The 24,330-nt window shown below is 52.9% G+C and overlaps 6 protein-coding genes across 6 annotated transcripts; 2 read left to right on the top strand and 4 right to left on the bottom strand.

The window, feature by feature from the left end:
• Nucleotides 1-1,064: 1,064 nt before the first annotated feature.
• On the bottom strand, nucleotides 1,065-2,583 carry SETTUDRAFT_30049 (uncharacterized protein; the record flags this gene model as incomplete). Its single annotated transcript, XM_008021992.1, has 3 exons — nucleotides 1,065-1,315; nucleotides 1,375-1,627; nucleotides 1,681-2,583. The coding sequence occupies 3 exons, from the start codon at nucleotides 2,581-2,583 to the stop codon at nucleotides 1,065-1,067; spliced, it is 1,407 nt and encodes a 468-aa protein (XP_008020183.1).
• Nucleotides 2,584-3,282: 699 nt separating this feature from the next.
• SETTUDRAFT_18199 (uncharacterized protein) lies at nucleotides 3,283-4,033 on the top strand (the record flags this gene model as incomplete). Its single annotated transcript, XM_008021865.1, has 3 exons — nucleotides 3,283-3,289; nucleotides 3,352-3,697; nucleotides 3,937-4,033. 3 exons carry the CDS (start codon nucleotides 3,283-3,285, stop codon nucleotides 4,031-4,033), a joined length of 450 nt encoding a protein of 149 aa, XP_008020056.1.
• A 2,349-nt stretch (nucleotides 4,034-6,382) lies between these two features.
• Nucleotides 6,383-7,115, bottom strand: SETTUDRAFT_162221 (uncharacterized protein). Its single transcript, XM_008022506.1, has one exon. The coding sequence runs from the start codon at nucleotides 6,850-6,852 to the stop codon at nucleotides 6,670-6,672; it is 183 nt and encodes a 60-aa protein (XP_008020697.1). The 5' UTR covers nucleotides 6,853-7,115; the 3' UTR covers nucleotides 6,383-6,669.
• A 371-nt stretch (nucleotides 7,116-7,486) lies between these two features.
• SETTUDRAFT_162220 (glycoside hydrolase family 114 protein) lies at nucleotides 7,487-9,044 on the bottom strand. Its single transcript, XM_008022505.1, has 2 exons — nucleotides 8,343-9,044; nucleotides 7,487-8,227 (listed from the first exon to the last, which is right to left on the bottom strand). The coding sequence occupies exons 1-2, from the start codon at nucleotides 8,922-8,924 to the stop codon at nucleotides 7,778-7,780; spliced, it is 1,032 nt and encodes a 343-aa protein (XP_008020696.1). The 5' UTR covers nucleotides 8,925-9,044; the 3' UTR covers nucleotides 7,487-7,777.
• An 898-nt stretch (nucleotides 9,045-9,942) lies between these two features.
• Nucleotides 9,943-12,333, bottom strand: SETTUDRAFT_162219 (uncharacterized protein; the record flags this gene model as incomplete). The annotated part of the gene is made up of 5 exons (XM_008022504.1): nucleotides 9,943-10,374; nucleotides 10,424-10,549; nucleotides 10,604-11,059; nucleotides 11,108-11,782; nucleotides 11,833-12,333. Coding segments are annotated over 5 exons (2,071 nt in total), but the record flags the coding sequence as incomplete, so codon positions are not given.
• A 1,640-nt stretch (nucleotides 12,334-13,973) lies between these two features.
• Nucleotides 13,974-23,970, top strand: SETTUDRAFT_178028 (glycosyltransferase family 4 protein). The gene is made up of 8 exons (XM_008022503.1): nucleotides 13,974-14,200; nucleotides 14,251-15,156; nucleotides 15,206-16,793; nucleotides 16,841-17,479; nucleotides 17,530-21,627; nucleotides 21,675-21,953; nucleotides 22,008-23,783; nucleotides 23,847-23,970. Exons 1-7 carry the CDS (start codon nucleotides 14,045-14,047, stop codon nucleotides 23,474-23,476), a joined length of 9,135 nt encoding a protein of 3,044 aa, XP_008020694.1. The 5' UTR covers nucleotides 13,974-14,044; the 3' UTR covers nucleotides 23,477-23,783; nucleotides 23,847-23,970.
• The last annotated feature ends 360 nt before the right edge of the window (nucleotides 23,971-24,330 follow it).

Below are 24,330 nucleotides of genomic sequence, written 5' to 3'. Positions count from 1 at the left end.
CCCCCCCCCCCCCCCCCCCCACCCGGAGTGGCCGTTGGTAATGCATGACTGGACGGCTGCGCGGCGTCTCCCCTCGTCCCCTCCACCCCTCCACTCCCCCCTCCCTTCGCCCTGGCCAGCGAGTGCGAGTGCGACGACGGGTGCGACGACGAGTGCGAGGGCCTTTCAGCGGGGTCAGTCGTCGGGGGCACAGGTGGGCGCAAAGGGGGCACCGTAGCCACGAGCTGAGCCATAAGCTCAATGCATCATGGCCACCTCCCATTGAACGCGACTGGGCAATCGCACTTGGTTCCACGGCGCTGGATTGGCTAGCGCGCCCGCCATGTGAGCCTGCAAAGGTCGGTTACATGCAGGCTAGGTGTAGCCTCAGCTATCAATGCCCGCTCTGCCTCGTCGCGGTGATAGACACCACCCGCACCCTTTTCGAACGGGTTCATGGCTGATCACATAGCAGCTGCTGTCTCTGAGTGGCAGGCCAGGCTAATGACGCAAACAGGGCTTTGTATAAGATGCGCCGTTGCGTAGCTCGGAATGCCCAGATAGGCCACGCTCAACATCCCCCCGTTTCACTTCACGTCGGCAGCCTCTCGTCTTTGCTTTGCTTTGCTCGCATGCCAGCATCCAATGCGCCACCGCAGTAAACGATTGCCGATTTGCGTCTAGTTGTATCTGCTTTTTATATCCTCCCGCCCATCGCCACCATCCAATCGTCGCGCCGGCCAATTCCCAACTTGCACTTGTGCCAAACTCTCAGCAGTGCTTGGCGCTGCTACACCCAGACATGACCTTGTCACCCATACCTGCCAGACATACATTCTGTGCTCAAAAGCTAATATGCGATGCGTCAATTGTATGTGTAAGTTCAAAGTTTATATACGAGTCACCTTCCAGCCCCGCAGCAGAGCCAGGCCGCACCTCGCGCTCGGCAAGGAAAGAAAATAACGCCGCGTGATGATGCTAACTAACAAACTTTTCGAACCATGATTGAAAAAGAAAGAGTTCCGTGTATCGGCCAACGACGAGAACGTCGGGTGCGGACCGCGCCGCAGCTAACACCATGGCCCCTAGCACGTCGTACTGATAATCTCTGGTGCATCGGGACAACGACCCTTGGTGAAGTTCCAGACATCTCCGGCACAGTCCCGGAGAGATCTTTCAGCCCTCCACTGGAGTTCTGTCTCTGCTCGCTGCACTTCTGCCACACAGAAGCCAACGTCACCTGCGCGTCGTCCAACCTCTCGTGCTGGAATCTTCCGTTGAGACGCATCCTCCAGACTGCTGAGCACTTCGCGGACGGTGTGTCCTTTGCCAGTACCTAAGGAGAGTCAGCAGCCAGATCCAAAGACTTGACATGTGGGCATCACGGGAACTTACCCAAATTGTAGGCTCGGAACGGTGCTTTGGTGCGACCAGCTGCTGAAGCTGCCAGAGCTGCGATATGACCTCGGGCCAAGTCGACTACGTGAATGAAATCACGCACAGCAGTTCCGTCTGGAGTATTCCAGTCGGTACCGAATATGTCCAATACCGGCCTTGCTCCTGTCAAAACAGTTGCAATAACTGGAATCAGATTGCTCGGTTTCTGCCTGGGATCTTCACCGAGTATGCCCGACTCGTGGCAGCCGACCTGGTTTCATTAGTCTCTTCTTCTCCCAAATTCTTGCTATTGTTTACACGTACCGGATTGAAGTATCGCAGCGCAGTGATGGACCATGTCGGATCCGCCAGAGCAAGATCTGCGAGTATGGATTCGCACATGAACTTTGATCGTCCGTAGGGCGAAGTGAGACCCAGTACGCCCGGCAATGCTCGACGCTCGAATCCTTGGCTATCAACAAAGGACTCGGGGTGATGTACGCACAGCTCTTCACGCAGAGGCACACCGCAGTTGGCACCTTCACCATACACCGTGGCTGATGACGAGAAGACAAAGTTCTTGATACCAAACTCTTCGAGAAGGCCGAGGAAATCCACCAGGCCGCAAACGTTGTTGCTATAATACCTCAAAGGCATGCGAATACTCTCCTCAACGGACTTGTAGGCGGCAAAATGAATAACGCCTGTTATCCTCGACCGACGCTCGACTGTGGGCTGTGGGGTTTCGCTTGTCTCCATCTCAATCCCGGAGTCTGTCCGCTGCAGGTTCGAATATGGGAAACGAGCTAGTGCTGATGTTGGTTTACTGCTGACGGAATACGATGAGTAGTTGGCCAGTACCGCCTGCATCTGAGGGCTCCGATAATCCAGCTGTTCAAAGTGAAGGGCTGGTACACGTCGTCCTTGGGCAGCACAGAATTCCTCTGCGAGGACCCTGATTCTGCTCAAGACATTTTCGTACGAGTTGCTGAGGTCATCAATGACAAGAACGTTGTATCCTTCCTTGAGCAGCTCTAGTGTTGTATGCGAGCCGATGTATCCCAATCCGCCGACGACCATGATAAAGGAAGAGCTGGCGCCTCCTATGTCCAGAGGATCGGCCACCACGTCGTCATCAAAAAGCACTGAACTTTGTGTCGCGGGTGTGTTGGCCATCTCCGGCGTCGCGACCGGCGACAAGGAAAACAATGATGAGCTTGAAGACATGGTGTGCAGTCCTCTTTGCGTCTTGAACTGAATGAGTGAATGGGGTGCAGAGGAGCGAGTGTGAGTGCCGTGCTACTGATCTTTCTTGGTATGCCAACCCAAAAATCTTTATATACACGGCAAGGATGGCGACAGTACTCAGCTTACAGTCAATTAGGCAAAACACGTCCAAGCAAGACTTCTTCTGCGCCATCAATATTGTCTACTTTGCTTGGCACGACAAGGCCTCTAGATCCCGATTCATGAGCCCCCCCGAGTCTCCCCAGGCCCAGCTCTCGCAAATATACAGCTGCATCGCTAAAGATCCCTGTCCAATTTGCATCGCCGAATGCTGCGATACCCATGTGGGTTACACAAACACAAGCTCCAAACTCTAACAATACTTTCATTTGAGTTGCAGAGAGCTCTACAGAAGCGTTTCGAAGTACCTGGCCGTACGCGTCAACCCCGGTATTCGCCCTCGAGAGCATCTCTTGACGATCGGCAGACTTCAGACAATGGCGTTACGCAGCCAGGTTGACGGGTGCCTTTATGATGCTAAGTTTGGGCTTTACTGCCACATCGGCTGGTTGGGCCTGAAACCATTGGTTCATAATTGGTTCATAGCAAGCCGTGTCCAAGCTTAGGTCATGGATGGGTCTAGCTCGGCCAATGTCACCCTCTACATGTGCCCATCGGCAGGGGCTTGGAATCCTTTCCATGATGTGTATGAACCCTCCCCATTGCTGTAGTGGCCACATTCTAGTGCGCCATCTCTAACCCACTTAGGGCAGCCTGTTTCCTGGAAGCACCGGTTACCGCAATCGGAAACATGCATAGTGGGCCCGGAGAAGGCGGCATTACCGACTGCAGAGTGTTCGACAGCTGTCGAAACATTCACTGCCCTCAACAACATTTGCAACTACGACATGTGCAACATCGGCTACACAGCCACGAAGGGGTGTAGAGGATTTTTGAGCCTGGTATTGGGTGACATCACAGCATCTTCTTTTGGGGCGAGTATGGCTTGTGGCTCACTGCTAGCGACACGTCTGGCCGCAGGGTACCGGCGCAACACTCGTCCGATTATGCGGCATATTTGGAAACAGTGTTCGCCCAAAGGCATGCTTCATTGGTAAGCCTGCTTTGCTAGGATAGGTATCGCCACATCGGTCATCGCGAAACTTGGCTTTTTGGGAGGCATGTTTGTGCTGGCGTCTACTCTCAAGGCTACTTTTGTTCACTACACGATGCTTTCAGGTTACACAACCGGTCCAGAACTCGAGTGCTCCTCGGCAGTTGGACGTGCGCAAGACCGACATACACCCATTAGCCCACAATCAACTCACTCTACCAGGCTAACCATATCGACAGGTTCCCGCCCAAGCCGCCTGAGCTGGCGGTAATTTTCGAAGACATGTTCTTCAAGTCGACGATCGAGAAGCGAGGACCCCTCGGAGGCCAAAGATGATTATCATCCCGATCGCCTAGCGCTCCTGGTATATTCCGCACAGCGTCTCACTATGAGTGAGATGAGCGAAATCTCGTTGTGGGCTCTAGTTCTATCCGTGAGCCATCATCGCATATGACTCAACTTTAGCTTGGATTACACGCAGCCTGACAACATATTCAGCCATTGGCTGAACGCCTCGTCAAGCTGTACAGGGTAGCCTTGGGATCTGGAATCGTCTCTGTACAGCCTTGCGTACGCTAGGAGATGGGGGTAGGCCGGAAGCCAGTGCTTTCTGAGCAAGTTGAGGTTTTTCAGTCGCCTCCAGCTCCCCACGTGTCTGTGATGGCTCGGGCAGTGGGATCAGTTTAGGTGCGCGGGCCGGTAGCTAATGTCTTGGCCATCACAGCTGGAAGTTGAGTGGGAACGAGAAAAGGTCTTGGCCAATGGTGGATACATGTTGCCTCACCCCACTGACGAGCAGGTGCAGAGCGAGGAGTTGGCAGAGTTTCTGGGCCGCCCCTCTGAGGCAATGTCGCATCATTCGGGCGGACCGCCATTCCGTCGGGTGAATACTTCCAAACCAGTAAAGATTGTCGCACAGCCTACTTGCTCTTCACCTCCCTTGACGAGACGATGCCCGGAGTTCGACCAGCCCCCGCGTCACACTAGCATCTGCCATGTCAAGACTGCTTTAGGCGACAATCTGACAACCAGCTAATCCCTGGCCACTGCCCCTAATTGGATAAGTAATCCTTTGGCTGGCACGCTAGACGAGCGCCAACACTCTATTCCAACTCTGCCGTCATTTCCGCGCGGAAATTTTACAGCCTTGTTCTATATCGGTTCGCATCTCTCTGGCTTGTCGCCATTCCCCATGACGGCTCGGTACCAGGAATTGGATATGGTTGGCACCATCCTTGCCATGCTCGGTAGCACAGAGCGCGGACTATGTATGCGTGTTGGCTCGGGGGTATGAGTACCGGCGGCTCTGCGCTTGTATCCGGAGTGCAGGCAGCATCCGGATGTCCAAAGTACCGATTTTGTGCCGAGCTGAAGAAGGGCGCTCCATGGACAAAAAAATTTCGCCCTGTAGGATTTCGATAGCTTGTTGCGCCAGTCTCCGCTGGGAATTCGAGGCCGGGCAGGTGAGGTTGCAAGCGACCAGCTGGCTGACATATGACGTGGGCAGAGAACAAGGCCATTGGATAGGGACGGCGTGCGTGAGGCGTCGCGCTGCAACGACAGCTTTCCGAAGGCTAGCCGTAGTGCCCGTCGACCAAAGCTAGTTGTACACCATCCGCCTGCTCAGAAGAAATCAAACTGCTCCGCTAACTGCTCCCGGCTAGCGCTGTTCCATTTCTTCTGTGGTGGTAGTGGGTAGATGAGCTATACGGCGCAACGGGATGGCTATCCCTTGTCGCTTGTGGCTAGCCGTCACTGCGTGAAACAGCAGCCAACGACGCCTCGACGCCCTCAGTGACGGGAGCCATCGCAAGCCCGTTCGCTCGGGCCTGCCGATCTTTTTTCCATCACACCATTGCGATCTAACACGACGTGCGAGGTACATATACTAGCGAGTAGCCACACAGGCCGAATCGCTGTTTTTGCCTTCCAGGTTGAGACGGCGGCAGAGAATTGAGCAAGGCCGCGATGTCTGCCCCGCACCCACCCCCTGGTAGCCTTTGCAGCTCGCATCGAACCACCGGGATTGTGGATCGGCCGCCTTGCGTCGCTTGCAAGGATGCGTCAGGCGGAGTAGCCCAAGTGTGTATGTGTATGTGTATGCACGGCCCCCATTCGCCCGCTCACATTTGGTAACGAGCCTTGGTGTTTCGATTCTTGACTGCTCCCAAGAGTCTAGAAGACGAACTCGGTGCATCCTAATGCGAGCCCTCGACTGAAATAGACATCGCTTCGCCTGGTTCGAGCCAGCGCTGCAGGCCTGGTCCCTCGGCCTACACCTCTGCGACAGCCACATGCATGATACATGGGGGGGTTTTACTTTTTTTTTTCTTTGCAAAGGCTGCCTAGGGAGAATCCTGGTACGAATCGTCCGGACGAGCCGTGGGCCGACTGCAAGCAAGGTGCCGGCGTCTCCATTTGCACCCTACTCATCGGGAATTACGTCCAAATGAAGCCGCGTGGCGTTGGCTAAAATACCAGCCCAGGCATCGAGCACGACAGTATGTGTAGAAGACGTTTGACTGCCGAGGCTAGCTACCGATGTGGTTCTGACCGGTCTAGAAATTTCAACACAGCCCACGTCGGGTATTGCAGTGCATTCAACCGGTTGGTAGATGGGCATCTTGGCATGCTGCGACTACACCCCACAAGGAAAACCACTACTGTGTCTTCTGACTGGTTGCAGCCTCGCATTACAAATTCCACCACTTGGATGATCGGCACGCCCACATGCACATGTTCAAACACACGACTCGCGGTATTACCATGCCGGCGTTTGTAAAGAATAACATGCTGATATAAGCATGGATTCCCCGGATTTTGGCCGGCCGGGGCTCCATTTTGCCTAAGTCCAGGGACTCGTTTGGTCCAAGCGCGCACCCACACCAACACTGCGCACACTGCACATTCTCACTTCAGGAGGTCTGGGGGATGAACAGTGGAGAGAGCACATGGGTGTAGGCGATGTGGCGCTATGGCACGCACAGCTGTCGTGCAACATGGCATGTTTTTTCAATGAGAGCCACGTAGGTGTTACGCTCCATACTACACGAGTGTAGTGACGGCGTGATTTCGGCGCGAGGCACCGTGTTTTTCTTTCTAGTAGTTGAAAAGTCTGTGGGGGTTTTTTTTCTGCTTGTAGTCTGGCCGGTCATCCTTTAGACTGAGCTGAAATACCTCTTTTTTTTCTCGGTCCTTTTCTTTTTCTCGATCTTTCGCTCTCCGCCTGCTCGGAGTTCGGTAGTACCAAGAAGGACGCTACGTACGGCCAGTTGTAATCGTAAGCTCGAACCACTGCTTCTTGTTCCTCTTCGTCTTGTTCTTCCGATCACATGCATAATCCTCCTTCCGCTTGGTCTGAAAAGGGTGCTTACGGCAAGGGGGGGGGGCGCGGACGTATGGAGGGCGTCCCTGGCAGCTGAATCGAGCACGTCATTGTGGTTTATCGTTTCACAACATGATGAGGCCCCAGGGTATGTTTCTGTATGTGTTTGTGCGCGCGTATGTGCATTGGTGTCTTTGTTCCCGCAATGCGATAATTTAGTAGGTACATTCATAGAACAGCAGGGGGCGGGGGGAGTTTGGGCGAAAGCACGGCATCTCCAGGTTGATGACTCTTCTACCACCGGGTTTACACGGGGTTATGGGATGTCGTGTGTTTTAACCATATGGAGTTTGAGATTACGGGTCGGGTTTGAAGAACTTGGAGAGGACGGACAAGGGCACCATGTATGTATCTAGATGAGACAAGGAGCAAAGCATGGACCCTTTTTTGTTTGTTTGATGAACGAACGAATGCGGCTTTTACATCAACCATGTGAACTTCATTACAACGCGCATGGTTTATTAAACTTTTTTTTGCATGCCATTTAACTTCCAACATGCACACAGACACAGACACACACAGATAGATAGATAGACAGACAGACAGAAGAACCGGTGGCAATAGGTTATACTAATAGCGGTGGAGACGAATTTCGAAAAGGATGAACATGGCGGACTTGTATGTATGTTAAAGTGATTGGGAAGGGGATCCCTACACGGACTTGCTGCTGGAGCTGTCCGCTACGACCATGGTGATTACGATGACGATGCTGACCCGCGGCCACCTCCCGTCGCCTGATCAATGTTGGTAACCTCGACTTTGCCATCGCAATATTCGACCCAGCCATCGAGCTCCATGCGCTTGAGCACGGTGCTGAAGTTTTGGCTGCCCTGGCCTTTGCCGTCGCGCTTGCACGAGCCGCCGAGCACGTCTTCCTTGAGCCCCTGCTGGGCGCCCGCTCCACTCGGGTACTCAATATGGAAGACGGGTTTACCGGCGGCGATGAACGGCGCAAATGTATCGCACTCGCCGTACTGCACGCACTGCTCGTTGACCGAGAAGTGCACGACGGGCAGCACGGCCGGGATGATGTCGCCGGCGTTTTTGAGGCCCAGCGCGAGATTCAGTGGCGCCGTGATGTTGGACAGGAACTTCATGTACGAGATCGAGTCTTGCGAAGTGAGACCTAGGCCGTTGTCGTTTTGCTTTGGCGGTGAAAAAAATTGTGCGTTAGTAAGAATATTTCTTCACTTGTTCATATGCGCTTATTTCCACGCACTTTATCCCCTTTTTTTTTCTTTGAAAAAGGAATAGACTTACATATCCGTCCACATTGTCGGGATCTACGCCGTCACAGCCCTTCTGAGCGGCAAGATCAATCCGCTTCTTCATAATGTTTCGCACATTTTCGCTGTTGAGGTTGAGCCACTTCTCGCCGGGCCATCCGTCGAGCGGCTTGCCAAGATCAGCGTCCTTGAAGTCTTTGGCGTCGGAGCGCCAGTTCTCGTAGCTGCCTGCGCTGAAGTAGCATAGCACTTTGATGCCGAGCGAATGCAGTTGCTTGATGGTGTCGGCGGGCGTGTCAAACAGGTCGATGTCGTAGACACTGACGTTGGGGGTGAGGGCAGACGACAGGTCAGGCGGGTGGGAGAGGATGATTTGCCAGGTCGCGGCTACAGCAGGCACCCACGGAAGTGTGCTGTTGGGACTGGGTAGAGGTGTTGAAGATCCGTTACCGCCGCTGCCGTTGTTGTCGTCGCTGCCGCCGCCCAAGCCGAGTCCCAATCCCAGACCAAGAGCTAAGGCGAGGATGCAGACGGCGACAATGGGCAGCACAATGCATAGGAGCTTGCGACGGCGGGACCGCGTGTGTGGGTTGGGCACTGCAGATTTTGCGTCCATTGCTGATGGTCCCCGGTTTTCCCTTTGTTTGTTTTTTGCAGTTGGATGGGCCAGTCGCTGGAGGAGATGTGCTAGCCGAGATGTGTCAGGCGCCCCGTATCCAGCTCATGTGAGAGAAGAGGGGGGGGGGTGTTGTGCGTGTGCGGGTGAGTCCTTGCGGAGCAGAAGCAACAGAACTGGATCAGGATTCTGGTCAATGATATGCCCACGATGGGCCGGAGTCAGCCGCTGTTGTTTGCCAACACCCATCACATATTCCCAGAGCAGAGCCACACAATAGGCCCCCCAGCCACGATGTAGGGTGTGGGCAGGCAGTCTAGATGGCTTGAGGCGGCGAGGCGGCGCGAGCGGCGCAGTCGCCAGGCTCAAGAGGGCTTTGTTTTTTTTCGGCATGTGCGGGCTGGGCAGGCGTTAGCATGGAGGACGCGTGTAATGTACGCGGTATTGTAATTGTATCGAATAGAATGAAAATAGAGAAGAAGCGGCTAGCCAGCCGTTGGCGTAAGTATGAGGCGGGGGGGCGGGCGCAGGCACAGGGGAAATGGCTCCAGTGGGCGCTTGACGCCAAGACCAGGCCGCCAAGACCGTCGTCGTTGAGCCATCGGCCATGTTAAGGCCAACCAAGTGCGAACCGCGCGCAATCAACCTGAATACGGGCCCTGTGAGCGGTGAAAAGCATGCATGCGTAGTTTCAGGTGGCCAGCCTGAGCATATCACGGACCGAAGCGCTCTGTTCGTCATGGCCCTGTTCCGGCGGCATGGGTTTTTCGATAATTCACCCTGGTCAATCGTGTGGCTGGAACAATGTCGATTCTGCTAGCAGCCGACGAGCGGTAGGGAGTAGGGGTGTAGTAAGGGTAGTGCTAGGGCTTGTCTTACACCGGCCGCCTAAACCGCGGCACGGGCGAGGCATCCACGTCCTCGCCATCATCCCATCCCAGTACATGTACGTACATACACCACTAGCCCTGGGCGAAGCATCACGACATTCACGACTAACTTGGGCGGACCCGCACACAGAACGAACTCCATTTTCGGCCCACTTGTCGCCCTCGCAACAGTTTTATTTTTACACCTTCAGCTGAAACATGATCGCCTATTATTATGCAACGAGTATTGATTTGCCCCCATCCAAGCCTAGAGGGGCAAGGCTGACGACAGTGTGTACTGCCGGCTCGCACCACTCATCGTCACCCACAGTGTCAACGGGTCGCTGCCCACCTGCTCCTTGGTCGCACCCGTCGTGCTCGACACGCCGCCGGGCACAGTGATCGGAATCGTCGTTCCGCACGTGTTGCCGCCTGCCGTGTACACGCTGACTGACTGAATGCTCGCACCATTGCTCGATGTTGTCCACGTCATGCTGGGCCGGCAAAGGTCACGCGTCTGTCGGTTGATGAACTGCTGTGCAATGTCGTCGTGTTTGAGCGTTCTCATGGGCCATGTCGTCCTGCTGCGTGTCAGCAAACGTTAATAGAGCAGGGGGGCGTTTTACGCACAAGCGCGTCATCTCTGTCACAACAACCTCGAGCCAGGTCATCAGCAGTGAGTATTGCCCAGACTTGCCGTTGATAGTAGTGGCTGGGACGTCTGACACACGCATGTTGGCCTGGTGAAACATGTACCTAATACACTCTGTCAGTCATTGTCTGCCAAGCGACGAGCAGCAGAGAACTTACGGATCCCAGTGCAAGCCAAAGAGGTTGCGGATAGCAGTGTCACGCGCATTGTTGAGGAGATCGTCAAATGTGCCCTGTCCGGCAGATGTGTCGATCCACTCCTGCAGAGTGCAGTCGGGGAGATCACAGTTGTAGTAGATGAGCGTAGCCCAGCGTGGCATCACATTGAGACCAGCATATCCATTGCCTTGGACAGTGGTAGTCAGCGGCCAGAAAGTGCTCTGCGTGTTGCGAAGAAGTGGTCGCGTATTGTCTCCAACGACGTTGGTAATACCGTTGTCCATCCAAGCTTTGATGGCATCGGCGTTGTGCAGACCCGTAATCGCGGGTGGGATAAGCCCCTTCGCACTCCACCGCTTGGCAGCATCAAGCCCAACCTGCTTTAGCCAGGCCTGGTTAAAGGTGATCTCCTTGGATGTATCCGAGTAGGTCGAATTGGTCAAGTCAGAATGCGAGCTAGATTCTGGTTAGTAGCCATAAGACTCGGGGGATTCGTCTACGTACAAAGTATGCGAAACATGCGCAAAGGCGTCACGTTGCGATGCCACTGCAAACCAGTTTTCAAGCGGATCAATCTGAGCACATTGGAGGCTCCATGAGTACTGGGCTGGCGTTGCAGGCCAGATGTTTGTGCCGGTACCAGGTGGCTTGGTGTATTCAGGGCTGCCGTTTGGCTGTTCAGGGTACTCAATGGCTTGGGGCGGGGTGCAGAGAGTCTGGCCTTGGTTCGTGTATGCAGACGCCTCAATATCGCCGTTGCCGTTGTGACCAATCTCGATGAAGAACTCTGATCCTGCTGGCATCCTCGAGTTAAGGTTTGCCTGCCAAGAGACGTGTGTGGTAAGATCAGCTGGCGTGGCGCGGTAGATTTTGCCTTCCGGCCGGTACATCTCAGTCTCCAGAAACATATCATCAACTTGGGAGCTGAGATAGATTCTTCGGAAACCAACAAAAAGACCTCTTGTCATCCAAGTGATCCACGCATGCTGCAGAATGTTGCTTGAAGGAGCCCAGTCGAGCGCAAACGGTAGGAACCATGCCATTTGCTGGCGTGCACCAATCTGGTTAATGACTGCAGCAGTTCCAACCGTGGAGAACTTGGCAACCTCCCAGGCAATTGAAGAGTTTGTGATGGTGGCAGGTGTGTGATAGATGCTGGCAATGCTGATGGGCACATTTCTATATTCCTGGTAAGTTGATTACCGCTAGGGTGCTGTTTATGTACTCACGTCTTGAGGTTGGCAGTAGGGAAGCCACTGGTGTTGGTAAAGGAAACCGGGTCATCGTTCAAGCTACCACCAGTGCTAACCACACCGAATTCAGTGGTGGGAAAGACGTCCAGGCGGACCATTCGCACACCGAATTGGCTTTGGTAAGCATACAGCGCGTTCCACTGGTCAGTGGTGAGGGCACTGCGGTACTGGCCATCGTAGTTGTAGCTCACTTCGCCCACGACAACAATACCGCCATAGTTGCCATTGGTGGCAGTCGAGTTGAGCAGGGGTAGGGTGGAAATGCCAGCCTGGGGCACAATGACAGTCTCGAAAGGAATGCCATAGCCTTGGAGACCAAGCGAGGCACTGTTGGTCGCTGATGTCGTGTCGCGTGCAATGACCAAGACGGTGCTCGACACGGTGGCACTCCCTACATAGGCTGAAACCTGCTGCAGGAGAAGAACGAAGGACGAAGCGAGACAAGCCCGCAGAAAGGATGGAGAAGAAAACGCCATGTTGAAGGCCAAAGTGAACGAATTGATGCTTGAACGAATTTCCTAGAGGACCCTAGGCACTTTAATAAACAAGTCTCGGCAAAAGGCCTTCCTTGGGTGTCTGGGAGATAGTCGGTCCAGACACAGCAGGCAATGATGCCAGGACTATCGAATTTCCCTTTTTGTTTCCACAACACTGGCAAGCTGAACATTGCAAAGACCTAGTTTCAGGCGTACCACGGTATCGAGCTGACTTGAACGCCTCGAAAAGGTGCTGGACTAAAGACTAGGAGCTTAGTTACAAGGAATGGGGCGTAGGATATTTTGGGATCGTCCTGGACGGTTAACGACTTGGCAAGTCTTGACGTAGTTTCGTGCAGCCATAGGGCTATTTCCCTTGCCACGTGAAAACAATGTACTGCCGTCGATCGAGAGGCGCAAGCAGTGAATCCGTATCACGGCGCAAGCCTCGACTTGGGCCAACCAGGTCGCTGGGTGGGTGCTGGGAGCGCAAGCAGAGCACAAAAGAAGAAGAAGCCACTGGCAGGATGCCCCAGGCCGGCCGTGACTGGGGGCCGGGGGCGTCTGCTGCCATGTTCAATACCAGGTCCAATACGTATTGCATAGACGGATACATGCTAGCATGGACGTGTGTAAGCCGCTCGCGGCATCGGTACGGTACAGCTATGCCCAGGACATGCTCGGCCAGTGCCGTGTTACGTATGGCCATGGGCAAAGCGGGCGTGTGGGAGTGTGTGGGAGTGTGTGTGGCCGATGTCAGCCCATGGCGCCAGGGCGAGGCTTCATGTGCAGGCGATGCGATGCGATGCGATGCGTTGCATTGCATGGGTGCCGGCGACAGGACCGGAGCGACTGCCAGATTAGATGAAGGGTGATATTAGAGGCACTGTGGAGAAGGTTAGGCTAAAATCGAGGCCGGGCGGCGGGACGATTAGCACGGGCCAAATTTAGCGCGCACGGACACACAGACTAACAGGGCCTAGCGACCCCGGCCCTGTCAGCCTCGTCTCGTCGCGACTCTGCTCTGCTCCACTCCTCCACCACCCCCCGACCACGTCGCCACGACACGCCTGCTCCCTCCTTGGCCCGCCCACAGCCAGTGGGTGGGTGCTGATCTAGTCTCAATATAGTCGCAGCTCGCTGTCCGGAATAGATGGACGTCTGCCCGCTCGACTCCGCTAGCGCACCCAGCCCATGCTCCTGCCCATGGCCGGCCCAAAGGCTTTGCACTCAGTCGCCATGGCGCCTTCGCCATCATTCGTGGCGGCCGAGGGCCGTATTACAGCGTTCGCGAAGGATTGGGGCGCGCTTCTGCTGCTGCTGGCCCTGCACGGGTGGACAATGCTTCGACTAACCATATGCCCGGCTTGCTTGGTGTAATCCAATTCGCAGATCGACGGCTAACACCTGACTGAAGCAGCACACGAAGCACCTTATGCATCCTCTGATCAGCTTCTAGTCGGCGTTTGGAACCCGACCAGCATACTTGGCCAGGGCCCTTTTGTCGTTCGCCTGCCACTGTGTCTCCACCTCCTCGTGGCCTGCTCTTGCCTATGAAGCCGCCCACTTCCTACATGTTCTTTCTTTGATGACCCTCTCATGACCAGACCCCCATTGCCAGACGACTGACCCCCGAAACCTCAAGTCCGCCCTAGGACCACTGGCCAGCACGGCTGTAAGCCCCGTCGTGGGAGCCCGTCCAAGCCGTCGTCATGCCAGACATACTTGGTGTTCAAGCGTTTAGCAATGGCACATCCGTCCGTACATGGTGGGAATGGACGCTTGTTGCCATTATCGGTGCTAGCGGTTTTGTCGGTCTCATCGCTTTCATCTGGTCGACTTACCGTTCCATCCAAAAGCTGCTAAAGGTGAGGCCATTGCAACACTGCCCTGTACCCACGACTTACAACCCTTGCAGAGCGATGATGATGCGAGTAGCTTACCACGGTCTATACAAGAGCGCATCCATGCCCTCTCTAACAACTCGAACATTGTTAGCAAAGCGCAAAAACTTGGGAAACCATCGTCCTTTGGTGTCTTCCTTGGCGCATTGAGCAGTCCCGTCACCCACGAGGAAGTAACCGTCTTGTCGCAATGGGAAGCAGTAGTGTTAGACCATCACCAAAACGGGGTCCTAGAGGCTGTCAGCAACGATGATATTCCCATGGGACCTCATATCATTGCCCGCCTTGATCTAGGCCAAATTCTCACCTCTGCCATAGTGGACACTGAGTCGGACATGTCGCAAGTAGTGCACGATCTCTCTTGTACTCTCCAGCAGACTTTGCGACAGCCAGGCAAGAGCAGATACTTCACTGGTGTTCTTATTGCCAATTGGCGAGACCGCATTCCCATCCCCTTGCTCAATGGTCTGACATCGCTTTTCACTGCACATGGCCTGGATACGTATCTGGAAATTGGAGCTCCTGACTTCTTGGACGGCATCAGAAAGCTCGACCTCAACCTCTTCGCCGGCATGGTTGTTCGAAACGGTACCATCAAATCCAACGGAGAGCGCCGCGATTTCTTTGACATGGACAAAATGAAGAATACAACAAAGTCTTTCGTTTCACAGGCTTGCCAACGTCCTTTTGTGACCATGATGTGGGACACGGTGGAGGATGACGCCAAACTATCGCATGCTGTTTTGAGGAGAGCACACATGTGGTGCAGCTACCACGGCGCTATTCCCTACTTCCCACGTCAGCGGGCCCTGACAAGCATCCACGACATCAGCTCTTGTGAAGAGCCCTTGGCAGCTTTTCAGTGGTTGAAGAATCGCAAGGTCATGGATGTTCACGAGAAGTACCGAACCGCTCGTACGGTAAGATTGTCTAGCTAATCATCATCGATCGCATGCTAAGTGTAACTAGCTTTCGCCTGGATTTACCAGTCTCATAGACGACTACTTGCCGCTGCAAGACATCTTTCCTCTCCTGGCCAACACGCTCGCCGGGCTGGACGGAGATGCACCTGAGGATGACGATTCGTCTAGTACATTGACGCTCACTGTAGAATACCCCGAGGTTGATGAGAATGGAGTGCTTGTTGCTCGAGAACCCTTGTCACCCACCAGTCCGGGGCTTGATTGGACCTTGGCCGTGGAAAGGCAAGCAAACAACCCACTTTCTTGTTCGTTCGACGGATCGCCGTATTCATCGCTAGGATGCTTTCCGGTTGGCCTTGACGCTTCCAAAGCAGATTTCGATCGTGTCATCAACTCACAACGACGTCTGCGAGACCTCAAATTACTCAACCGTCTTCCGTCGCAGCAGTTTCGTTCCATTGCCAACATACTTGGTGACTTTGCGTCGTGCAGCAGCCACTACCTGGACCTCGTGCCTAGTGTGAGGGAAGCGATTGCAGGTCTTGTGGAGTCATTGAATCAAGTAACCGACGATGGAGCTGACCCCTACCAATTTCAAGTATATACTGCACTCGATTCTGGTTTCCATACACCCAACGGCGCTTCATTCTGGGGTGTTTGGGAAGTGCAGCCTCGCACCAAAGCCGTCATCATCTACATCTCCAAATCGGTGCAAGACGTCAAAGGAGTTCTTCTTCATACTTATCTGAGCATGCTGGGCTTTTCCAGATACCAGTGTTTTCTTGCTGAGTACGGTCTGACCGAGTTTGAAGCCGGATCTTTTTCACCAGAACGGCTACCAGAGAGGCTGTACCAAGACTTGGACCTTCTGTCATCCTCGGATCTTCTCTTTTATGTGCAGCACATTCAACACTCAGAGTGGGACGAGGATTGCTCGTTGCTCTCGGCTATTCGTGAGCGATGCAAAGAGTTGCTCATCGACGTACCCACGTACCATCAGTTCAAGAAGCTGAGCAACGTGGATTACATTGGCGACAACATTACAGACGAACAGCTAGTGAACGCGAAACTGAAATGGTACCGGCTCTCGCGCGTGCCGACTCTTGATGGCGCGGATGCTTTGCAGTTGTTCAGACACATCAGCGAAGTGTTTGGCGATATCCTGTGGTGGCGAGACCATGGAAAACTGGACATCATCACTTCTGCCATAACCGACATGGCCAGTCGGGGGAGTCTTGATTCAGCGGCCGACTTTGTTCTTTTCTGCATCTTCTGTGCAGCCAGAAAAGCTGGGTTCGAAGAAGTCTACATTGAGGTATCGGACAGAAACCCACTCTTCAATCAATATTCTGATCAGAGTGCGGCTTTTGCAGAGCTCTTTGCTCTCGGATCCCGATGCGAGGCCTACTTCGACATCAAGCCAAGCGACATGGGCATTTTGCTGTCAGAAAAGCACAGGGCTTACTACAACCAAGAAGAACACCAGCCTCCGATGTGGATCTTCAATGCCCCTTCATTCGCCTCTGCTTATGCTGCAGCCCAGACAGATATCGATCCTGAGCAGAAGCCCTCTGTCATGCCCGCCTATCGTCGCTTCACCTTCCTCAGTGTCTTCGCCATTCCCGCCCTTGTCGGTAAGTACAGCGGTATCTCTAAGAAGAAACAAAGCTAACATGTGTAGATATTTTGCTTCTCTCAACCACTGGCCACGGACTCTACTTGAGCGTGCAAATGACCCCAGATGAAAGATACTATGCTACGATGGCGTTGATGTGTTCGCTACTTTTGTCTGGCGCGATTGGAACCTGGATCTCAATTGGCGGCACCTACTACCTCATTTCCATGGCATTCTCGGCGGCAAACATGTTCGTTCTCACTCGCTTGGTCGGTGGCTTGGCCTTCACTCTCGCCGGGTGCATGCTCGGGTTCATTGTCATCTCTGCTGTCTCTGGACCTGGCCATGGCGCCGTCTTCTTTTTCTACCTCTTTGGATTAACCACCTACCTGACCGTTTTGGCCGTGTTGTCTACGTACCAAATTCCAGGATCCAGTTTCCTCAATGGGCGCAAAGTCATCATCATGGTCATTCCGACGTTGATCATCTCGCCTATTGTTACCATCTTCATGGGAGTTAAGGCTCGTGACATATACGTCTATCTGGGCGTTCTCTATGTCTTCATCATCTTGTTGATCCTTGGTACCAGACGCGTGGCTAACCAATGGGTGACTTGGTATCATGGAATCAAGACACTCAATGATTCTGACATCAAGGACTGGTACATCAAATTGTGCACGGAAAAGGAGAGTGCAAAAGCAAAAGGTATGTCTAGTTCCTACATGGTCTGAGTATTGAGACTAAGTATGACACAGGCCGAAGCAAGACCACAGCCGGCAATGGTGAAGCCATTTTGCCTTCCTCAGAAGTATCTTTCGTCGAGCCAGACATTTTCCACGACATGAGCGAACCGGCCATTCTGGCATTATGCCGTACTGCCCTCCACGAAGCCGTACTAAAAGAAAGGGAACGTCGTTTCTGGCAGAAATCCACTCAGGATGCCTTCGTGAAGAAACTATCAGACTGTTGGGACTCCACACTCTTTCTATTGGATTGGTACGCTCGCATAACAGACACAAAGCGACCCATTTCATACAGTTCGACTTGGAACCTTGAAACGCAGGTGGCACTTGAGAGCATGCAACAGTCACAAAAGGGCATTCGTCTCCACAATTCTTTCATTCATTGGCGAACAGCTGGTGACGAAATCTACTGTGGCATCCTCTACTTCTTGGTCGCACTCATGGATCGATGGCTGGATCTGTTGCATGGAGGTCAGCTGGTCGGTTTAGGGTCTGAAATGAACACAGCGCTTCGCTTATCAGTCGGCTTTGGTCTTGCATACTACCTCATTGGAGCTGTATTGCTCGACTACAAGGCTCAGCATCTGCATACTCTTTCAGAGCAGATGGCGCCTGTTTCGATCGAAAACGCACATCAGATCAAGCAGGCCAAAGCCAACGACCTGAAATTCAGGCGCCACCTGTATTTCAACACTCTGTGTCGCTTCATTGGTGTTCATATGTGGGCGCTGGCTATCTGCACAGCCCTCATCTGGATCTTCAATGGCTCATCCACCGGGTTGATCATGTTTTTGGCTTACGTCGGCGCCTACACCGGGTTGTTACTGTACCAGTACAACAAGATCTTTTCTGGTCCACATGCACTGATGCCATTGCTAGCAGCCGTATCTGTCGGCTTGATAGTCGGCAACATACTCATGGCAATATTCCCAGACTTTTTATACGACAGGACTATTGCCCTTGGTGCGTCGACTTGGACTGCTGCTTTGTTCTCATTCCGAACTGCCAAATTGGGTATGCCAGAAGCTCTAGACATTCGCTTGTGGATAGCGGAATCGCTTTCGGCACTCTTCAGTTCCCATAAGCCAGATGGTAGCACGGATGCACATCCCGATGGTGGCATACAGGCATCAAGGAATGAAAAGTTCCTTGCCTACAACAGCGGTCATGACGACGCCGAGTATAGCCAGAGCGAGCTGCGCGCATACTGCAACATGATTCGAGCCGCCCCTAAAGAGAACAGATACCGCGTCAACCCAACTGGCCAACCCGGCGACCAAATCAGAGCTTTGTTGTTGTCATGCCATAGCGACAGCCTCTCAAGGATTGCTATGCAGGCATTTCCAACCATTGAATCAACAATTCAGCGCGTTATCTCGGCTTGGGAAAATGGACGTGTCACAGTCTTCATTGTTCCTCTTCAGACTGTGGTCAACCTCAATGGCGAACTTCGCGCGATTTCTCACTTTTCTGAAGGTCATTTGACTTTGTACATGGCTTCGGACGCGAAGTCCCCCGGCTTTGGGCAGACCAATGTCAGCAGCAACTGTACGGCCATTGCCGAAACTTTGCTGCATGCGTGTATGGAAGCGTTATTCGAAACTCCACACGACCAAGCTGAGATTGCGGAATCCATTCTTGCCTGCCGCAAAAAGGAAGATGAGCCATATACCATATCGGAATGCAGTAGACGCTCAATGCCGGCATTGGTCATGGGACCAGATGCATTGGCATTTGGAAAGGCCTGTCGCAAGGACCTATTGCGGCACTTGTGCCTTGGCTATGACTGCGACACTCAGTGGGATGACCTGCCATTGGACATACGACGCCTTTTCCTTCGACGTTGTGTCGGTATTCGGGCACCTTACACAAACAAAGAGTTATCCTGGATTCATGAAAATGTTGCCGCGGAACAATCATGTACGATTCTTTCACGCATTGCACGATACGATCTTGGGGCGTACTTGGCAGTAAACAAGTACAGCTTCTTCAGGAACCGAGGCGACCAATCAATCTCCAAAAAAGAATATCGCCAAGTGACGGCAGACATTCAAAGAGCGTACTATCCAGTGCTCAACCGTTCAGCCGTTTCGATTTGGAGCTTGTTCACCGAATACGTTCGCCTTCCGATTGCCTATGTGTATCATTCCGCCGGCACCTGGGTGAAGTTCTTTGTTCTGGCGTGCATGGCCGATCCAGAGTATCAGCGTGAGTTGCACGGAGCACTGTTGTACACACCAAGTATTATATCGCGACCGACTACCTTCATCCTTACGGGCCTGTGGATATACAGTCGACGTGCAATGTCCATAGCTCTACCATTCTTCTTGTATCATCGCCGCAAAGACATTGCCGGTCTGGCAGGAACCGTCAAGGGAAGCTTGATCATCCAGAGAAAGAACCGCTTGGTCATTGAAAGCGGCGGAGAAACTGAAACTGCATTCGTTCACCCTGAAACGAACGGTGGAGTCAAGTTGATGTTTTACAAAGGCGATCTGAAGAATGAACCGTCCTCGGGTCACGTCCGCATTGCCCAGTATGACCAGGAGATGCGCATCACCCTGCGACAAGAGTGGAAAAACGGTGCAGTTTCCGATGAATTTGCCTACGAATATACAACCAAGCAAGGGCAAGGCAAGATTAGGATCTCCAAGGTAAGGTCAAGCAAGATACCACTTACCCGGATCTGCCGCAAGGGTGCAAACGAAGGATCCAAGGTCCTGTACAATCACAAGGGTCACATCGAATCGGGCAGCTACATCAGCCACCACAACCTGGTACGATTCAAATACCATTACCGAAAAAACGCCAAGTATGATGACGAGTTGCTTCGCGCCGAGTTTGTACTTCCACACATGTCGGCCAATGTCAGCTGGTGCGCGCCTCCCGTTCGCCATGCCGAGAAAATGGAGCGCTGGATACCGACTCCTCGTGTTCATGAAGCGACCTTCGTCCAAGGCCCTGACGTTTACGAATGCACATGGTTCTATGATCACAAGTTCCACCCAACGATTACCACCAAGCTCAACGGCATCCTAGTCGAGACACCGGACATGATCCGTCACGATTGGCTTGGTGTTCTCAAGAAGCCTACCCGCTGCAATTTCGCTGATGAAAACCCTCTTCTGGCATTCAAAACGCCAACCTCTAACTTCGTCGGGCGGTTATTCCGGAGAAACATCAGGCAGCAAGAAATCTCTACCTCCAGAGCCCGGTCTCTGCTCTGGAAGGCTTGGAAGAAACGTAATGACCTTGACGGCGTAGTCATTCGCTGGGTTGACGAAGAGCTGATTCGCAAGGAAACATTGCTAAGACCTTACTGGAGACGCCGCGACCGCGGAAGTCTCATCAAGGCAGAAGACTATCTGGCACTACATGCAGACGCCATCATGGCCAGCGCGGATCTTACGAGTGACATCAGCGCGTGGACTCCTCTTGCCATTCGTATGAGCGATTTGTTCAGCTTTGGTCAAGGTGGAGATGCCGTCATTTTCACTAGGACCAAGGCACTCCAGCAAGATACTGATCGCACACTCCACGTCATTGCCGTCGATACTGGAACCTGGCCAAACGAAGGTGGCGGTGTTTCAGCCTGCCGACGAGATCTGATTAACAACTTGCGCACCATCAAATGGCACATGGTCGTCGAATCAGCCAATGATTTTGGATTGCCCAAACACCAGACCGAAGAGAACGTCGAATCGCTAAAAATCATCCCGCTTTGGGGCTTGGACTTTATGCACCCTAACCATGGCATGTTCACCAACAAGCTCGATAGCGAGGTTGATCACCTGGTTAAAGCAGCGACTCTGGCTGATATCGAAACTAACTTTATCCCTACATTGACTGCGCTTGTACGTGGAGCACGAGCCACTACCATGACATTGGCAGATGTCAAGCAAGCTACACGTGCTCTGGTCAATCTCAACACTTACTTTCAGGATTCGCGTCACTGGAAGGAAGTTTGGACAAGCGACATTGTCAAAGATTCATGGAGGAAGCTGTGGCTGGCGGACGACATGCCAAACGCCCAACCGGCTAAAGAGTGGTTCCGCACTGAGTTGCCAACGCTCGGACACTTCGACACTGCATTGGAGCTATGGTTCAGATGTAAGTAGAAATCGCCTGCACACATTGCATGGGACTGACTCTTCCAGATCTCTTCATTTTCTCGATTCCGATCCCCGACAAGATCCCGCATGTGTTTCAAGCCTCGCACCACAGCGTTTCGGCATCCTATGGTATTGTCTGCAAGCTGAAGCGCAACTGTACGCTTCAGATTTGGGACCACGCAATCTCTTGGCGTGAGACCAACCTCTACCTGTCATCGGCAATGTGCACTCTGCCACCTTTCATCCGAAATTCGTTGCTGGGTCTGATGAAGCTGACATCATGTCTCATTCTTCATCATGCCGATCAAATTCTTCCTTGCGCAGGTACGTAGATATCCGCTTTTTACCGTGTCCTCAAAGCTGACAACTTGTTCTTAGACTTCTTCAACCCAGGGTGGGAGATTGAAATCGGAAGTGCCAAAGGTCAACTTACGCACCGCAACGTGTTTCGTCGCAAGGTCGACCCTATCGTCAACGGAATCACTGACATGACGAAATTCGCTCCAGTCACGGAAATCAAAACCAAGATGCCCACCGTGACGATGCTTTCGCACGTCTGGTTTGCAAAGGACATCAAGACAGCTCTGTTGGCAGCGGATATCATTACCAACGAATGGGGCTTCAAGGACTACAAACTCGACATTTATGGTGCTCTCAACAAATCTCCGGTCTATTCATCTGAATGTCAGGAGATTCTTGCCTGCAAGGGCCTTGGACAGAACGTTACCATGCGCGGCACTGCAGACCCAGCAATGGTCCTGGCAAATACCTGGTTATTCCTCAACTCGTCTGTCTCGGAAGGTCTACCACTTGCTCTCGGAGAGGCTGCTCTAACCGGAGCACCTGTCGTATGCACTGATGTGGGTGCGTCTCTACGCGTTCTTACGGATCCCGATACCGGAAAACGATACAGTGAAGTTGTTGCACCAAACGATGCATACGGCTTGGCCCGTGCCCAGATCAATCTACTCGCTATGCTAGACGAATGGGCACAGTATGCTGAGGATGGACCTGGAGTTTCGGCTCCAGTGCTGCCTCACAAGCCTACACCCAAAGATGTCGAAATCATCACCCGTCGCATGTACGAAAAGTCTGAGCATCGACGCAAATTGGGTATGATGGCGCGCGATATTGTCCAAAAGTCATTTGGTGGCGAGCGTTATCTACGAGAGCACGAGCAAATGCTCTGGGTCGGAAAATCGTTCTACGAAATGCTAGATCTGGAGAAACACACGCCACCACCCAGAAACCCAGCACGCATGATGTCGCTTCGCCGAACCATGTCAAAACGACATGTTGCCGATACTGCCATGGATGATGAGGTTGACCCTCAGATGGAAAAGATGTTGCACCCACCACGTCCTCATGCCTTCAACCGCGCATCCGCTGCTACATCCTTCTCTTCGGTATACATTGATGACTCGCCTGGCCCATCTACCCGAACTTCGCGTCAGGTCTGGGAGCATGAACAATGGGACTTGCAACTAGATTCGGCCGACTCCTCAATCCACTACGCCAACTCCGACAGCGATGAATGGGCACTACCAAAAATAACTCGTCCTACAAAAACTTACTCTGGAATTTATCTGCCGTCAAACTCTCCGCCTTCTCCCCCTCCTACATCAGCGGCGAGAGGCAAACTTCCGGCACAACCCCAATACGGCGGTCCTCAGAACAACCGCATGTCCAACCCATTCTCAGATAATGGCAGGTTGGACCCAAGAAAAGATGTGCTCTTTAGACAAAGCTTCACCACCCCCAACAGTGCAAGGAGCAGTCTTCGAGCGAAGAGCCATTTGAACGAGGTGGAGATTGCTGACTACGAGAATGATGGCAGGCGGATGTGAAGAAGCAATCCTTTGTTTTTAATATCCCATTTGAGCGAGCATAGCGTGTTTCTCATGGCATCTCATTATGATTGTCTGTTTAGTTAAAAGCGTAGATAGCGTGCACTGCACCGGTTCTTTTCCATAGACTAGTACTTTACAAATGTCTTCAAATATCTTCTAATAATTCGCCAGACTCGCTTCTACTCTTTCTTCACGTTTTCATCCTTGGTGTCGCTCTTCTTCTTCTCCTCTTCCTTGTCACCAGATCCGCTGCCACTTCCTTTGTACTGACTCCCTTCTTTTCCTGGCTGGAAAATCGTGTTACCTATGTCCCGCAGGATTAGAACAACATGCCGTGTTCGTCAAAGATCCAGCTTATTTTGCTCACAGGAAGCGCAATGCGCCCAGGCGCCGTCTTTAGTCAAATCAGCCGACGCTTCGCATTCAGGACACTTGAGCATGTCGGAGTGTTTGTAGATTTTCGCAAGACAGAGGATGGTGGGAGAGTGATTGGGGTACGTAGTTCGCAAAGGTGAAGATGCGATCTCACGATGGAGATTCGTTGTTGTGCTGCGCTAAAAAGAGGGGCATCGCGTCATCATGGACCAATGAGGGGTCGGCGAGCAGTGATATCCATTGTGCGGTGGAAAAATGATGTCAGCAATGAGTGAAGAGAGATGTGATTGAATTTCAGTAGGAAGTGAACAGTACAGCTTGGATACTCGGAAATTGTACGCAGCTGAGGATTTGTCAGGGACAATCTTGGCGGTGACTCACGTGATTTACCGCCTGCGGCTCTGCAACACATTACCTTTGGCATGGCATCTTTGGATAGCGAGACTGTAGTGGGATTTTAATTTGAAGAACTCGGT

This window comes from Exserohilum turcica (genome assembly GCF_000359705.1).
Source record: "Exserohilum turcica Et28A unplaced genomic scaffold SETTUscaffold_1, whole genome shotgun sequence".
Taxonomy (NCBI): domain Eukaryota; kingdom Fungi; phylum Ascomycota; class Dothideomycetes; order Pleosporales; family Pleosporaceae; genus Exserohilum; species Exserohilum turcicum.
This window is presented reverse-complemented; position numbering and strand designations above follow the sequence as displayed.

Bases quoted from the DNA above. Each gene is read 5' to 3' on its own strand.
- SETTUDRAFT_162220 (XM_008022505.1), bottom strand. From the start codon at position 8,924: ATGGACGCAAAATCTGCAGTGCCCAACCCACACACGCGGTCCCGCCGT. The intron at 8,228-8,342 runs GTAAGTCTATTC...TCACCGCCAAAG, and splicing joins CCGACAATGTGGACGGATAT to CAAAACGACAACGGCCTAGG.
- SETTUDRAFT_178028 (XM_008022503.1), top strand. From the start codon at position 14,045: ATGCCAGACATACTTGGTGTTCAAGCGTTTAGCAATGGCACATCCGTC. The intron at 14,201-14,250 runs GTGAGGCCATTG...CAACCCTTGCAG, and splicing joins CCATCCAAAAGCTGCTAAAG to AGCGATGATGATGCGAGTAG. The intron at 21,628-21,674 runs GTAAGTAGAAAT...TGACTCTTCCAG, and splicing joins ATTGGAGCTATGGTTCAGAT to ATCTCTTCATTTTCTCGATT.
- SETTUDRAFT_162221 (XM_008022506.1), bottom strand. From the start codon at position 6,852: ATGACCGGCCAGACTACAAGCAGAAAAAAAACCCCCACAGACTTTTCA.